This window comes from Rhincodon typus, chromosome 8, assembly GCF_021869965.1.
Source record: "Rhincodon typus isolate 14 chromosome 8, sRhiTyp1.1, whole genome shotgun sequence".
Lineage (NCBI taxonomy): Eukaryota > Metazoa > Chordata > Chondrichthyes > Orectolobiformes > Rhincodontidae > Rhincodon > Rhincodon typus.
The window spans coordinates 25,457,838-25,472,516 of NC_063339.1; the positions used below are offsets into that span (position 1 = coordinate 25,457,838).

Genomic DNA, 14,679 nt, shown 5'->3' on the forward strand with positions numbered 1-14,679 from the left:
CCCCTTGACCTGTCCGTCCTCCCTGGACTGACCTATCCCCTTCCTAACTCCCTACCTACACTCACCTTTACTGGCTCCATCCCCGCCTCTTCGACCTGTTTGTTTCCTCTCCACCTATCCTCTCCTCTATCCCTCTTCTATCCACCTCCCACTCTCTCCCTATTTATTTCGGAACCCCCTTCCCCTCCCCCTTTTCTGATGAACGGTCTAGGCCCGAAACGTCAGCCTCTCTGCTCCTGTGATGCTGCTTGGCCTGCTGTGTTCGTCCAGCCCTGCACCTTGTTGTCTCGGATTCTCCAGCATCTGCAGTTCCTACTATCTCTGATTCAAATCACATCATGTCAAGTTTTGAAACTTACTTAGAAATTTGTGCGCTTGTGCAAGAAACATGAAAACTACAGAATTGTTAAAACAAACTGAACATATAGCTTACCTAACCAGCTGGACTACATGTGACTACCCTGCAGGGTAGTGCAAGAGTACTGGTTGGTGATCAATGTGAATCTTCAACCTTGCGTTCACCTCAACAAGTACATTTTGAAAATGAATATTATGGATTAGCATGTATAAACATCTGCATTTACAATTATCAATTTATTTTAGATGAAAACGTAGACTATCCTGATACTCCAGAGGTAATAATGTCATGGTATTGTCAGTAAGTAAGCTAGGAATCCTGTGATCTGGAAATACAGGTTCATATCACCACAGCTGATAGTAGTACTTGAATTCAATATAAAAAAAAAATCCAAATCCAAAGTCTAATGACAACCATGAAATCATTGGGAAAAACCGATCTGGTTCACTAACTCCCTTTAGGGAAGAAAGCTGCCATTCTTACCCGGTCTGGACTCCAGATATTCAACACCATGGTTGACTTCTGGCTGCCCTCTGAAATGACCCAGCAGACCACTCAATTACATCACATCACATCACGCTTTGTCTTGGATGATGGCAAATTTCTTCTTGATGAAGTATTGTTGGAGCTGCACTCATCTGACCAAGTCAAGAGCATTCCATCACCTCCTGACTTATGCCTTGTAAATAACGGTCAGGCTTTCAAGAGACAGGAGGTCAGTTACTCACTGCAGGATTCTATGGCAGGTCCAGATCAGTTTCTGCTCAATGGTAACCCCCAGGATACTGACAGTGTAGTTTTCAGGGATAATAATGCCACTGAATGTCAAGAGGCAATGATCAGATTTCCTCTTGTTTGAGATGATCATTGCCTGTCACTGTGGCGTGAATGTTACTTTCCACTTGTCAGCCTAAACCTGGACATTGTTTAGGTCCACGGACTGCTTCATTATCTGAGGAGTCACGAATCGTACTGAACATCGGACAGTCACTGCACATGTCTGACCTTATAATGGAAGGAAGTCATTGATGAGAAAGCAGAAAATACTTGGGCCTAGGATGCTACTCTGATGAACTGCTGTACTGATATCATCAAACAGAGATGATTGGCCAACAACCATAACCTCTTTCCTTTGTGCCAGATATGGTGCCAAGCGGTGAAGAGTTCTGCCTCCCCCCTGATTCCCATTGATTCTAAATTTTGCTAGGACCCCTTGATGTGCCACTTGGTCAAATGTGGCCTTGATATCAAGGGCTGTTACTCTCATCTCTGGAATTCAACTCTGTCCATGTTTGCACCAAAGCTGAAATGAGGTCAAGAGTTGAGTGGGTCTGGTGAAACACAAATTGGGCTTCACTGACCAGATTATAGCTGAACAAATGCTGTTTCACAGCACTTTGATCACACCTTCCGTCACTTCCTTGATGATTGGGAGTGGACTGATGAAGTGATAATTGGCTGGGTTGGATCTGTGCTGCTTGTGTGCGTACAGCACATACCTGGGCAATTTTCCAATTTGTCAGGTAGATGCCAATGTTGTAGCTGTACTGGGATAGCTTGGATAGAGGTGCACTAACACTGGAGCACGTGTTCAATACTATTGCTGGAATATTGTTGGGGCCCATAACCTTTGCAGTATCCAGAGCCTCCAGCTGCTTCTTGATGTCACATGGAGTGAATCAAATTGGCTGAAGTCTGTTATCTGTAATGCTGGGAACCACTGGAAAAGACCAAAATGGATCATTCACTTGAGACTCAAGGCTGAAGCATTCACAACAATCTTCAGCCAGATCTTTTGCACGGAGGTGCTGGGTTCTGCATGATTGAGGATGGAGATAGCTATGTATCCACCTCCTGCAATTAGTATATTGTCCACTGCCTTCAATGACTGGGAATGGTAGCTCTGCAGAGCATTGGTCATGAAATAGCTTAGCTTGATCATTTGCTGCTAATGCTGCTGGACATACAAGTAGTCCTGTTTGGCAGCTTCACCAGGTTGACACCTAATTTTTAGACACACCTGGTGCTGCTCTTGGCATACCCTCCTGCATTCTCCATTGAATCAGTGCTGACCCTGGCTTGATGGCAATAGTAGAGTGGGAATACGCCAGGCCATGAGGTACTCCCGAGTAATTTGTAACAAGTCTGCTGCTGCTGATGGCCCACAGCACCACATACACACCTAGCTCGAGCTGAATGAATTCTTAGCAGAGTATTGGTGCCACACAACATGATGGAAGGGTTCCACAAAGTCTGTGCGGGGGTCACTCTTACCATCATGCATAGATGAATCTGCAGCAGGTAGGTTTGTGACAATAAGGACTTGAGGGGACTGGTAGCGGCACTACTGGTCTTGGCAATTGATGTTGAAGGCCCCTATCCAGGTATCCAGTAACCAGCAGGAAGTTTCCTTGCCCGTTTGACCTGATGCTATGAGATTCAAGAGACAATGGCGAGGAACCTGAGGGCCTCTCCCTCACAACTGTATACCTCAGTGTTACCACCTTTGCTGTGTCTGGCATGTCCTCGCCCACTGACAGGACAGAGATATTGATGGTGTTGTTCAGGGCACCGTACAGAAGGTATGGATTTCATGAGTATGACCGTTAGGTCATTGCTTGACATGTCTGTCTCTCCCAATTTTGGCACTAGGACCCAGATCTTAGAGACAACAGGACTGAGTTTGCTGTTGTCGTTTCTGGTGCCTTAGTCAATGTCTGTCCAGTTGAATTCTTTCTTGGGATTTTATTTTAAAAAGTCGTTGATACAACTGAGGTCATTTGAAGAATAAAAAGTGAAAAAACATCCAAGAGTGGCGCTAGCGACTTCTCAAACAGCATTAAAGAGGGACAGCATCACCATAAGGCTGTACCTGCATTAAAAGGGCAGTGGTGACTAAGGATAAAAAACTGAATTCTGTGTGTTATCTGACAGGAAGATAGCTAGCTGGTTATTTCTTTCATGTCTCTTTTGCTCAGTTATGCTACAGCAGCTGAAGAGTACAGTTAAGAAATTCACTTAAAATGATTAATCAAAATTAATTAAATAGAGATAACTGGGCCAGGAGGGCATTGCAGTTATAATATGTGGGAGCCGATGGACACCAGTACAATTCATAGTGACCACACTTGCTGCAAAATGTTGGCTTCTTGAGCAAGTTCAGTACAGAGTTGATGAACTGGGGTCTGAGCTGTGACCACTGTGACACATCAGGAAAGAGAACAGCTAACTGGGCACAGTCACACCCCTTTGGTTAATTATATTACCTTTGGTCTGTGGGCAGGGGCAGAAGAGTGTGACTGTAAGGGAGGCAGATATACTCATGAGCGTGCTGTCTTTATCCTCCTGCTTGGTAGACTTTCAGATTATGTACTTGGAATTTGTCATACCATTAAATTGCTATCTTTCACTTAAAAAAGACATGCCCTAAGTCATCGCCTGCCATCCTCCTCAATCTTCAAATGTTAGCTCAATTGTGAAGAGCTTGTAATGTTCAGTTAGCACTACTTCTAACAGCTTTACTGCATGTCAAAATATAGAGAATGAATATTGTATTCGCATCACGTTGTGAAATAAATAATTTGCTGTGCTTTCTATGCGAGCATAGAAGTGTGAACTTTCAATTTACTAAAAAAAATCTGCACAGTAACAGAAAAAAAAAGCACATTAGCAGGTTTTTCAAGGCATCAAATCTAATCAGAACAAAATATAGACAGACAAGGTACAATAAACTTTTACTTTCATCAAAAACTATGCACAATAAACAGAATTATACAAAAATTAAGAGTACAAAGCAATTGCCATAATAGTGAGTACTTAAATCTGTTGCATGGAAATCAAAAGCAAATATGGAATTACATATACAAATGCTAATTACAAGTTGCCTTTCATATTTTAATAAGGTTAAATTATGTGTAATTTGCATTTCTATTGGGTTCAAGTTATTGCTCTTTCTGAAACATTAATACCTGTATTTACTTAATACATAGAAACAATATTAAGGCACTAAAAAGATATTGTATTTGGATACTGTAAGCAAACATATTAGTCTTACTAGAGAGAGACTCTGAGCAAAGAATTCTACCCAGTAAAACTGTGATTACTTCCCAACACATTTATAGAGGATTTCACGGTTACCAGTTTGTGCAAAGTGGAAAAGAAGTATTAATTACATGATTTTTATTTCAAGTGCATCAAGTGGGTTGAGTGAAAACTGTATCTAGACATCATAATGTTCACATGATTTAGATCTTTGCATCATACAGTGCAATACTTGATCAGGTCACAGACCAGTGGTACATTCCCATTTTAACAGTTTGAAAGATGCACGTGAATGTTTATCATCAATAATGGAATTATTTTAACAAAGGAGAAAATTGATATAACAGTATGATCTTTCAACTACAGTTTACTAATTTACATTGTGAAATAAAGTCACCTGATAATGTTCTTAAGTCTGCTTGTCTTGATTACATATTTTACTGTGTTTGGAATCTTTTGATTATCAAATATACCTTTATCAAACCATTTTCTGGGGGCATTAATAATTATTTTTGCTGAAAATGCATTGAAATTTGTTGGGAAGTATGGAAGGATGCCATGGAGCATCTGTTATTTGAAAAGAAATTCGCAAATTCTCACCAACTGGTATTTATTTATCATTAATTCTTGTAAAAAATGCTAGCCAGTTGTTTCTGCAATTTAATATTCTATTTGAAAATCAGAACATGGTATCAATCCCATGAGAAGTATTGATGTAAAGCTGATCTTTATGATTACAGAACTTACTATACCCAAAGTACATATTTTAGAAATGCATTTCACATCTGTATTTAATACTTTCAGTGTTTTGTTATTTGGGCAGTAGTCTTCTGTAGACTAAATTGAAACATTGAGTCAAAATGTGTGGGGTCCTGTATTATGCCAACAATAAACCCACAAAATACTGTTAAGAGCAATTGGCCCAATATTAATTATTCATTGATACATGTTAACACAAGTCAAAAATATCAACAATTATGTATGCAATACCATTGATTTGTTCATTCTGGTTCTAAGGACATTTCATCAAGGCCTTCTTAAATGGGAAAACTACTAAGAATTACTATCTGCTGGTTTGATTCTGTGCATTTTGATACTTCAGATTGTTAAAAAATTAATGATATAATTGTCAATGTATGTTTTGAACCGAAACCAACAACAACATGAATAATTTCAAAATGCAACTATTGTCAATCACACCTAGTTAAGAACGCTGGAGATTTTCTAACTAGATGATATGATTGATAGGTAGATAGAAAGACAGAGCCCTCTGAAACTTAAAACAGTGCCAAAATTTTAACTTGGAGCTGGTGACAAATCAAACAAATGACATATGGACAACTGTAGTGCCTGGTAATAACGGGCGTAGAAGTTTTTCTTTATATCTTAAGATTTGCATCCCCAAAATACTTGTGCTTCACAACACAGCATTCAGCTTATACAATGAATTATAGATAAATTACTATACTGTGCATGCTTTTATTATTTATCCTGAGCAAAATTATGGCGCCTGATAATCCATAGACAACTTACCTGCAGAAGATTGCTGTTCTTCGAGCTCATAAAAGGGGTTAATGCAGTGCAGAGTGATATAAAATACTGCTATGTTCGAGAAACTTGTATATGTAATAAAAATACAGTATTTCCCAGCCAATAATTAAACTGGTAACTGGAAGACCACAAACATTTTTCTGAAAGGTTTCTCAGCTTAAATGCCACAGCCAATAACTGTATAAGTATTGGAAGATTAAAGGCTAGCCAGCCCAACACTCCTGTTTTAAGAAAGATTCCAGTTTCTTAAAGCAGCAAATGAGTTTGCTGAATCAATGAATAATTTGCAGACTGTACAATCACATTTATATGGATGTCATTTCTATTAATACCATTCTGATGTGGTATTAGATCATGCAAAGAAACTATTTTATATGGCATCTAAATATCCTTGAGAAATTGAAGTTTAAAGCAGTGCTCTGTAAAGTCCTTCATTCGTTTGCCATTACAAATTACAGCTACGGAATGAATGATCTGTTTGTGTAGCATGGCACTAACACCATTTCCACTCATCTTCCATTGCACTCTCTGCCACAACCATCCATCAAGGCCAGTGAGACAGAAACGTTTTTTTTCCAACAAGCTCTCATCTATCATCAGAATACTTGTTTACCTGCCTGCCAGTCTCTAATTGCAATTTTAAAAAACAAGATTAAAATCTGAAAGCAAGTTAATTCAGGATGTCTCATAAACAGAAAGCAGGCAGCGGTTCCATTGAGAATATTTCCAGAGCAAAGCAATTGGATCGGACATCGCAACAATTACAAATCCACAATTTCTAACGTGTTGTGCAGTCAGACTGATTAGATGTGTAATAATATCTGGATCAGAGATATTTTAAAATTTCAGATACAAAAATTGCATTCATTTAGTGCCTTTATTGATCTCAGGACATCCCACTTACAGCCAATGAACTATTTCTAATGTGTAGTCAGTGTCATGATTTTTATATATTAGAACTTTATTGTGTCCCATCCACCTGTTTCACAAATTTACTCAAAAAGGGCCAATAAATGTTTTCTATTTAGAGAATGCTTGTTTTCAAGTATTGTTTTGTTTTTTTAAAATGGTAATCTGGAATTTGCCAGGCAGATTAACATGGAATTCTGGCAACTGATCAACTAGCACTTGCTCGAAGGAAATAAGGTTTGTCTAGTTGTCATTTATTGATGAATGGCTGTAATATTTTGTAATTATACAACACAGTAATGTGTTAGTCCAACGTGCAGTATTTACTGCTGTTGAGCCCAGAGAGGAAAAAGAGAAAATTACTAGTCATCCAGGGCAGCTCGTATACCAGCACATTTATCACAATATTCCCTTGGCCATGAAAAATCCTGGATCACAGGAACATATTTGTTGCACTGGATGAAAACACCCAAATCCCCACCCTTCAAGCAAAGCCTACATGCAATTAAATTGAACTTTTTGGGTTTTTTTTTGTTGAGTCACTTTCCACTGGAGACCAGGTTGAAAGCCTGCTCTCAGCAATTCAGAGGACACTGGAGTTTTATTTTATTTTTTCATCCTGTTCTAATCTCCCATACTGAAGAACTACAACGTCAGTTTATTTCATCCTTATTGTCTTACCTTATCTTTTCCATTACAATTAAGCAGCCAATTGTTTATTGTCCAACAAAATTAACCATTAAAATGCAAGTCATGAAATTGGGTTTTAGATCAGAGGACGGTGCCGCATTCATTCCATAAAAATGTTTTATTATAACATGATTTTTTAAAAGTGTTTCTCAAGCACAAGAAGAAATTTCTGGGCACTATGCAAGGAAGTAGTTACTACAGTATACAGCATGAGAAAGAGGAAGGGGAATGAAATGGAGTTTCTCCTTTGGAGAACCAAACATATTGCTGCAGAATGGAAGATGGAGGAAGTTTTTGTGGAGGGAGGGGGTGGGGTGGTGGTGAGGTGCTATCACGATACAGGATGCAGAGTTCAGACGTTGAAACAGTAGGAGCATAGTGATTTTAGAGATTTGTCCATGATGGTTAGGCAGGGGTCAGAATTACAGTATAGAGGCATCAAAGGATGCATTCACAGGTATAAAAGAAGAAGGATGGAAAAAAAAGAGCAGAGATTTGTAAAACAGGAAGAACATTTTGGTACTGACACACTGGTGCACAGAAAGTTACTAAAAATAAATTTGGAGGAGGATAATCTTGCAGGAATTACAGGACTTAGGCGGAGGGGCAGGGCACAAGTGGTGGTATTTTGAATGAATTGATGTTTGTGGAGGATTGAGGTGGCACAGGCAGCAAGAGGGGGATTAATGGTAGCAAAAGATGGGGGGCGTGGGTGTAATTTTACAGGGGTGGAAGAAAACACTTTTGGTCAGTGAGGAAAGATGAGGGAAGAAACTGAGCACAATGCCACATCCGGATAACTTTCTCAGCCGCCAAATGAAACTGCTAAAGCCCATCCACTTTCAAAGACATAATACCAGTCATATCCATTTTAAACTAGGGCTGTAAACTACCAAAATCCTCTTCACTTTAAACCCTTCCAAAGCTGAACTTGCATTTCAAACTCTGAGGGCTATTTACCTTATTGTAAATAAAGTGAATGTAATCATACAAAATGTTGATAAGTTTTGTTGACTAGATTTCTTGCTTCCTTCCATGAAAATTAAGTTTAAATTGCAACATCTAATTTTGATGTATTTTCCAAGCCCAATTTTCAGTACTCACCCAAGTTTTTGAATAAGAGATTTCTGTTCAGTTAAAAGAAATCAACCCAAAGATCCAGAATACATTGGAAAATAAACTACACAGCATGCTTCCAACCGTATTTACACACACGTCTCACTCAATCTCCTGATGCACTTGTACAGCATCCCAAGGGAATTCTTTCCTGACAGCATGAAAACTGAATATCTTTAGAAGATTATCAATATGCATGCAAGTTAAAGCACGTAAACACTGCATTCAAGGCTAAAACATCAGTCAATTGAATTGAAAGTTATTCCTTTTTAAAATCAATTTCTAATTTATTGTCCATAGTAATTTAAAATATGTTGCTCATGACTTTGTATCTATGTTAAATCAAAAAGCTGCCTAGTTTATTTTGTGCTTAGCTTTTTCTCTCCCACCTGGTAACTGGACCCACCAAAAAATTTAAAAAACAGTCCAATCGATCATTTAAGGTGAACTGTCCAATGTTTCTGACAAAATAGGCAGTTATTATTTTTCCTATGTGTATTAAGTCAACACATTAAACAGTCTTGACAAAGTTTAATTTAATATAGTTGTTAATGATTACTGATACAAGAACTTTATAAAGCAATAAGTATGGATTACTTCATTCTAATGGATGCTAATGGACTTGTCTGCTGGTTGCAATAGAACAAATGAGGAGGTGAATACATATGTATTGTGCTTCATATAATAAAACCGATGCAAGTTCAAGATAGTAATCCTCATGTGTGTCAGTTGTCAGAAAAAATACCTTGGAACTTGCAAACACTTATAGTCCTACCACACACAAAACAAAAATTGGATTCCTACTCCAACCTGCAATGACCAGGATATCAGTAAGAATAGAGTAATTAAAATAGTTGACTCTTAAGAAACAAAGATTGCTGGACTGAGACAAATAAAAATGGTAGCAAATGCTCAATTAGACCTGTTAAAAATCTAATCAGCTGATTAGATTAGAACCCCTATTACATTAAGTTATATCTCAGCTAGTTTTAATTGAAAACATAAGTTTCCTATTTGTTTGCCCATAAGTTTGGCAGATCACTGAAATGCAGCAACACAGCCCTACTACAAAACGTCACATTAACATTGGATTCCAAGAGCAACAATTAGAACACCCACCAGGTAATATTTCTCAATGCTCAAAATTAAATGAATTGTTCAGCCTAGAAAATCAAAGCTCACAATTAATTTAGGCTTTGTCTATGATATTTAGTTCTACCTACATTTAGATTGTTCGGCAATATGACACTGTTTCAAGCCTATGTCTCCATAGGACGTTTTGTAGATACCACATCTAGAATGAAAGAAGTAATTCATCTTTCATTTAACATCACCCTCTTCTCTCAATCTTCCAAGATCTATCAGCAAAGTCATGTGATGATAGATATTCAATTAAATTTTCTCATTTTATGAGCTAAATTGTGCCTTCAAAAATCAGAGTTTGAGATACATATACATATACATCCACAGCTTCTAAGTTTACTCTCAGAACCGGCTTACTGACCATATTTAGCTTATATTCATATTTTAACTGCATGTAGTAGGTATTGGAAAAAAAATTTTAAAAAATCTTTGAACGCTTTAGTTCCAGGACACTTTTGGTTGCTTGCTTACCTTTACATGAAACAAAAAAGCAATGTACTCCATAGTGATCCCAAGTTCACATCACTTGCAATGACTAAGAAAACTCCTGAACAGTGTACTTGAAAAGATTTTGACCTACATTCCTTTGCCAGCTAGTTAATAGTAGCCTCTTGCATGTGTAAGAAATGCAAATAAAATGTTGGCTTCCCAAGCCAGCTCTTACTAAGAAAACAACTAACAAGAGCATGACTGATTGTAATGCACCTCATCATATCGGGCATATTTATTTACTTCAGTTACCAATGTGCACATATCTGGTTATCGTGATGCAAAATGATATAATTAAGACACAAAAATATCAACTTGTGCTTATTTCTTTCGGTATAAAGAACAAATAACCTGCACAGGATGCTGCTAATTATCGTAGCGCTAAGTTAGTATTCATGAAAGTGGCTCTGCAAAATGCCAAAGTTACGATTCCAAACATTCAGAAAATTTCTGGTTATCACAATGGAAATAGCAAGAAACGGATTGAAGGTCCTAGTGGCATAATAGCAGAATTGATGGCGCTAGTAAATATATTTGGAAAATCTTAATCCAGCAAATCAAATCAGGATGATTCCAATATTAAAATCTTTTGACAGAGCCAGTGTTGTTCTGAAAAGTTCGGGAGTTCTTGGAACGGCTTGAAATGATTCAACTCAACAAAAAAGTTAGTTAAATTGGAGCGCTATTCATTTTATGTGCTGTACACAACAATAGTTGTCAGCACAATCCTAATTTCAAGTGATAAATATAACAAATGCATATTTGCATAACAAGTCAGAACGTAAATTATACTCACCAGCCATTTGGTAAGCTGATCTTTATTAGCAGCCCAAAATTTATCAAATTACGGATGATTTAGTGGCACTTGCTGTCTTAACTACGTAAATCATCTGGTAACTTGTGGCAAGGAAAAGATACCCTGTGAATTGCAAAATCACTACAAGTTGCTGGATGAGTAGCACCATTGATATTTAAATTCTAATTCTTCCCTTACTTTTGTCTCTCTCTCTATCTTTTGGATCCAACCTTGATCTCCATATTACACTTCCGCACCTTCTTTGACTCTAATTCACTCTCCTGCTCAATCATTCTCCAGTTTCCTTCTCAAAGTATCAATTTCACTACTTAAATCAGTTACACTCTAGGTCCCAATGTTTACCAAGGTTCCAAATGTCCTTTACCCCCTCACTGTGCCCTTATTAGCCTGCAGTTCCAACAGCTTACAGGACAAACATACGAAGTGAAGGGAGAGGGAAGAACTTTAATATTAGGGCACATCACAAGTTGACAAATCTGACAAATTTTGGGCCAATATGCTTCATGAATTGAAGGGAGTTATTCTGGATTTACAGTAGCACATGACTTAACTGAGGTACAGTGTGAACTGAGATACAGCATGAAGATATTCCCTACTAGACTTTTCTGGTCACGTTATGTAGCGCAGTAAACATCATTGCCTCAACGTAGTTTTCTGTGTGTTCCGTTGTACTGGTCTGAATGAAAAGGAGTCGTTATATTTGACCCGAAGACTGTGGTCCAAGGCAAGTTGTATCCAAAGTGTGATATTGTGCTTTCATAAAGAGAACATTTCTTTTGAATATTTGGGACAAACAAACATTATGGGTGTAAAGAATGGAAACAGAATATACATTAGATATTTTTCATAGAAAGAGTAATGAGAGAATCTATTCACTAAATTACCTCATCTTCTACTGGTCTGCTTAGGGTGGTAGCAGTAGAGGTCAGGTGCAAAATCACAGGAGGGTTTGAAGCAAGCTTATTTACTATTAAGTAATCAAATGCATGCCAATTTCAGAAAGTAATTAAGTTGCTTAGATCATTTTCTTTTTCCTTCCCCATTTCTATTTTTTGGCTTAATTGCACTATTGCTGAGTGGGAAACTGTGATCTCAGGCCTCTGCTTGGTAAAAGTTGCATAAGATTGAACTGTTAGAAACTCGTTCAAATTTTCTCCTCCCTGCTGTGGAGATGCACCCGCCCTCTGCTCAGTGTCAACATACTGGAATAAAAGAATCAAGGTGGCATTCCTCAATGATGCCATGCATCAATACATCAATGCAAGATGCTGCCAACCTACTTAGCAAGTAGACTTACTCCTTTCCACAAAACTGAACAACATGAATCCTGGTTTTACCTAACATGCTACTTGAATTTTAGTCAGAGGAAAGTATTCTTAAAATGGAATATGCAAGTCATGGTCATCAATAATTTGATAGATTTTTTTAAAAAAAAACCTGAGTGCTAACAGGCCACAAGACAAAGCATCTTTTGCTGTAGAAAAAACAATTAAAAAACAAAACAAAAGATTCGGTACAAATGTTTTAAATTGTCATGAGAGAATGAAGTTTATCAGTTAACTTGCTATGGAGTTAGGAAAGCTAGGATTTCATGATCTCATTTAAAATCTTAGGTTTTCAATTCTACATGTAGTGCAGATGTTATAAAATAATGCCAGTCTGCTAATGATGTCATGTGGCCATTATCACAATGCTTCAGAAATAACAGCTTAATGGAGTTAATTCATTAATTCCTACATGGCTACAAGTGTTCAGATGCCTACTGTAAATTGCAATAAATGCTCATCCAAACTTCAGGATGGCAGTACAGCATAAATACTGAGGTCTTCAAATTGCATTAGCTGAGCTTATAAATAGCTGCATAAGGCCACAAAAAAAATTAGCCAAAAGTAACAAGTTTTCGATGCAGTGCTTCAATGTGTTCTGTCTAACACCTTTGGCTCTTTTGCTCCTCAGACTTCCCAGTAACATCTCTGCCATAAGAACATTTTTAACAATGGCTCAGTGCTTTGCAGCCAGGCTTGAGAGAATATGCATGCCTGGCAATTTGAAAAGTGACCAGTAGTTAGCAGTAAACTAATATGACTTTTGTGAGGTTCGATAGTTTTAAGTTAGTCCACTACTGCAGATGATTCCTCACTGGACCCGCTCTCCATCTCGTCATCATGTTAAGGAACCAGGAAAGAATTTTTTTTTTCCTTTTCCAAATATTCTCAGTTAAAAAGCTTACTGCTTTTACAATCAGCTTCACTCTTATCAGTCAACCAGAACTTGCTTTCTTGCAACATTCCTCCTTTGTCCTCTGGCATTCCATCATATAATTGCACAACACACACGACATTTTGCACAACCTCTTTTCCTCTTTTTGGGGTGGAAAACTGTCAAAATTGCTTCATCAAACACAGCTTTCAATCCTTTCTGTGTGAGGGCAGAGCATTCCAGGTAACACTGTGCTCCAATCTGAAAGAGAAAAAAAACAGAAATCCACTTTTGCTTTCAGTTGTAAACCTAAACTAGGGTTTACAACAGATCTACTATCATAGAAGTCAGATGCCACATGGTTTAAATTAGCTATAAATTTTAATGGAAACATTCAGGCATACAGCAGATTCTTAATATCACATGTAAATTTTGAAGAGTTAGGTGCAAATAAGAATCTTTAGTTTCCTCAAACCACACAAAGTATTAAAAAAATGCCCGTACTGGTCAGGATACAGTGCTCCATCATTGATGACCCAATTTAACATTCGTTTCTCTGAAAATACAGAGCAAATTTGTAGAACTTGGGGTGAGGCAGTGGCACAGAAGTAACATCAGTGGTTTCAACTAATACTCTGAGGACAGGGGATCAAATCCACCATGACTGCTGATGGAATTTCAAAAGTCAAATGAATGGTAAACTTAGCATCATTTATACACGATATGTTCCATGAAGCTACCATTGAACTGTCTTTTTAAAAACTGTAGACCCCACTGGATAGGCCAACATCTATTGCCCATCGCTAATTGCGCAGAGGGTAGTTAAGAGTCAACCACATTGTTGTGGATCTAGATCGTGTGTAGGCCAGACCAGGCAAGGATGGCAGATTTTCTTCCATAAAACAGATTAGTGAACGACATTTGACAGTGCTTACACATTTACTTATTAGAACAATTTTTTTTTTTAAAAAAGAAAAAATTGAATTCAATTGGTGCCATCTGCCATAGAATCATACAGTGTGGAAACAGACCGTTCGGTCCAACCAGTCCATGCTGAACATAATCCCAAACTAAACTAGTCCCAGAGATAGTAGGAACTGCAGATGCTGGAGAATCAGAGATAACAAGGTGTAGAGCTGGATGAACACAGCAGGCCAAGCAGCATCAGAGGAGCAGGAAGGCTGACGTTTCGGCCTAGACCCTTCTTCAGAAACCTTTTTTCAGGAGGGACAATTTCATCACACTCCTGAATTGTGCCTCATACAGCATGGGCAGGCTTTGGGGAGTTACTCACCACAGTATTCCCAGCCTCTCATATACTCTTGTAGCCAGTATTTATACAGCAAATACAGTTGAGTTTCTAGTC

The 14,679-nt window shown here is 38.0% G+C and overlaps 1 protein-coding gene across 1 annotated transcript in view; it reads right to left on the bottom strand.

Annotated features, from left to right (window-relative positions):
• Window positions 1-4,065: 4,065 nt before the first annotated feature.
• Window positions 4,066-14,679, bottom strand: part of rhoj (ras homolog family member J) — a 55,584-nt gene continuing 44,970 nt past the window's right edge. The window contains exon 5 of the mRNA XM_020511435.2: window positions 4,066-13,574. Within this exon, the coding sequence (XP_020367024.2) occupies window positions 13,428-13,574 (147 nt within the window). The 3' untranslated portion in view covers window positions 4,066-13,427. The remainder of the gene's footprint in view (window positions 13,575-14,679) is intronic.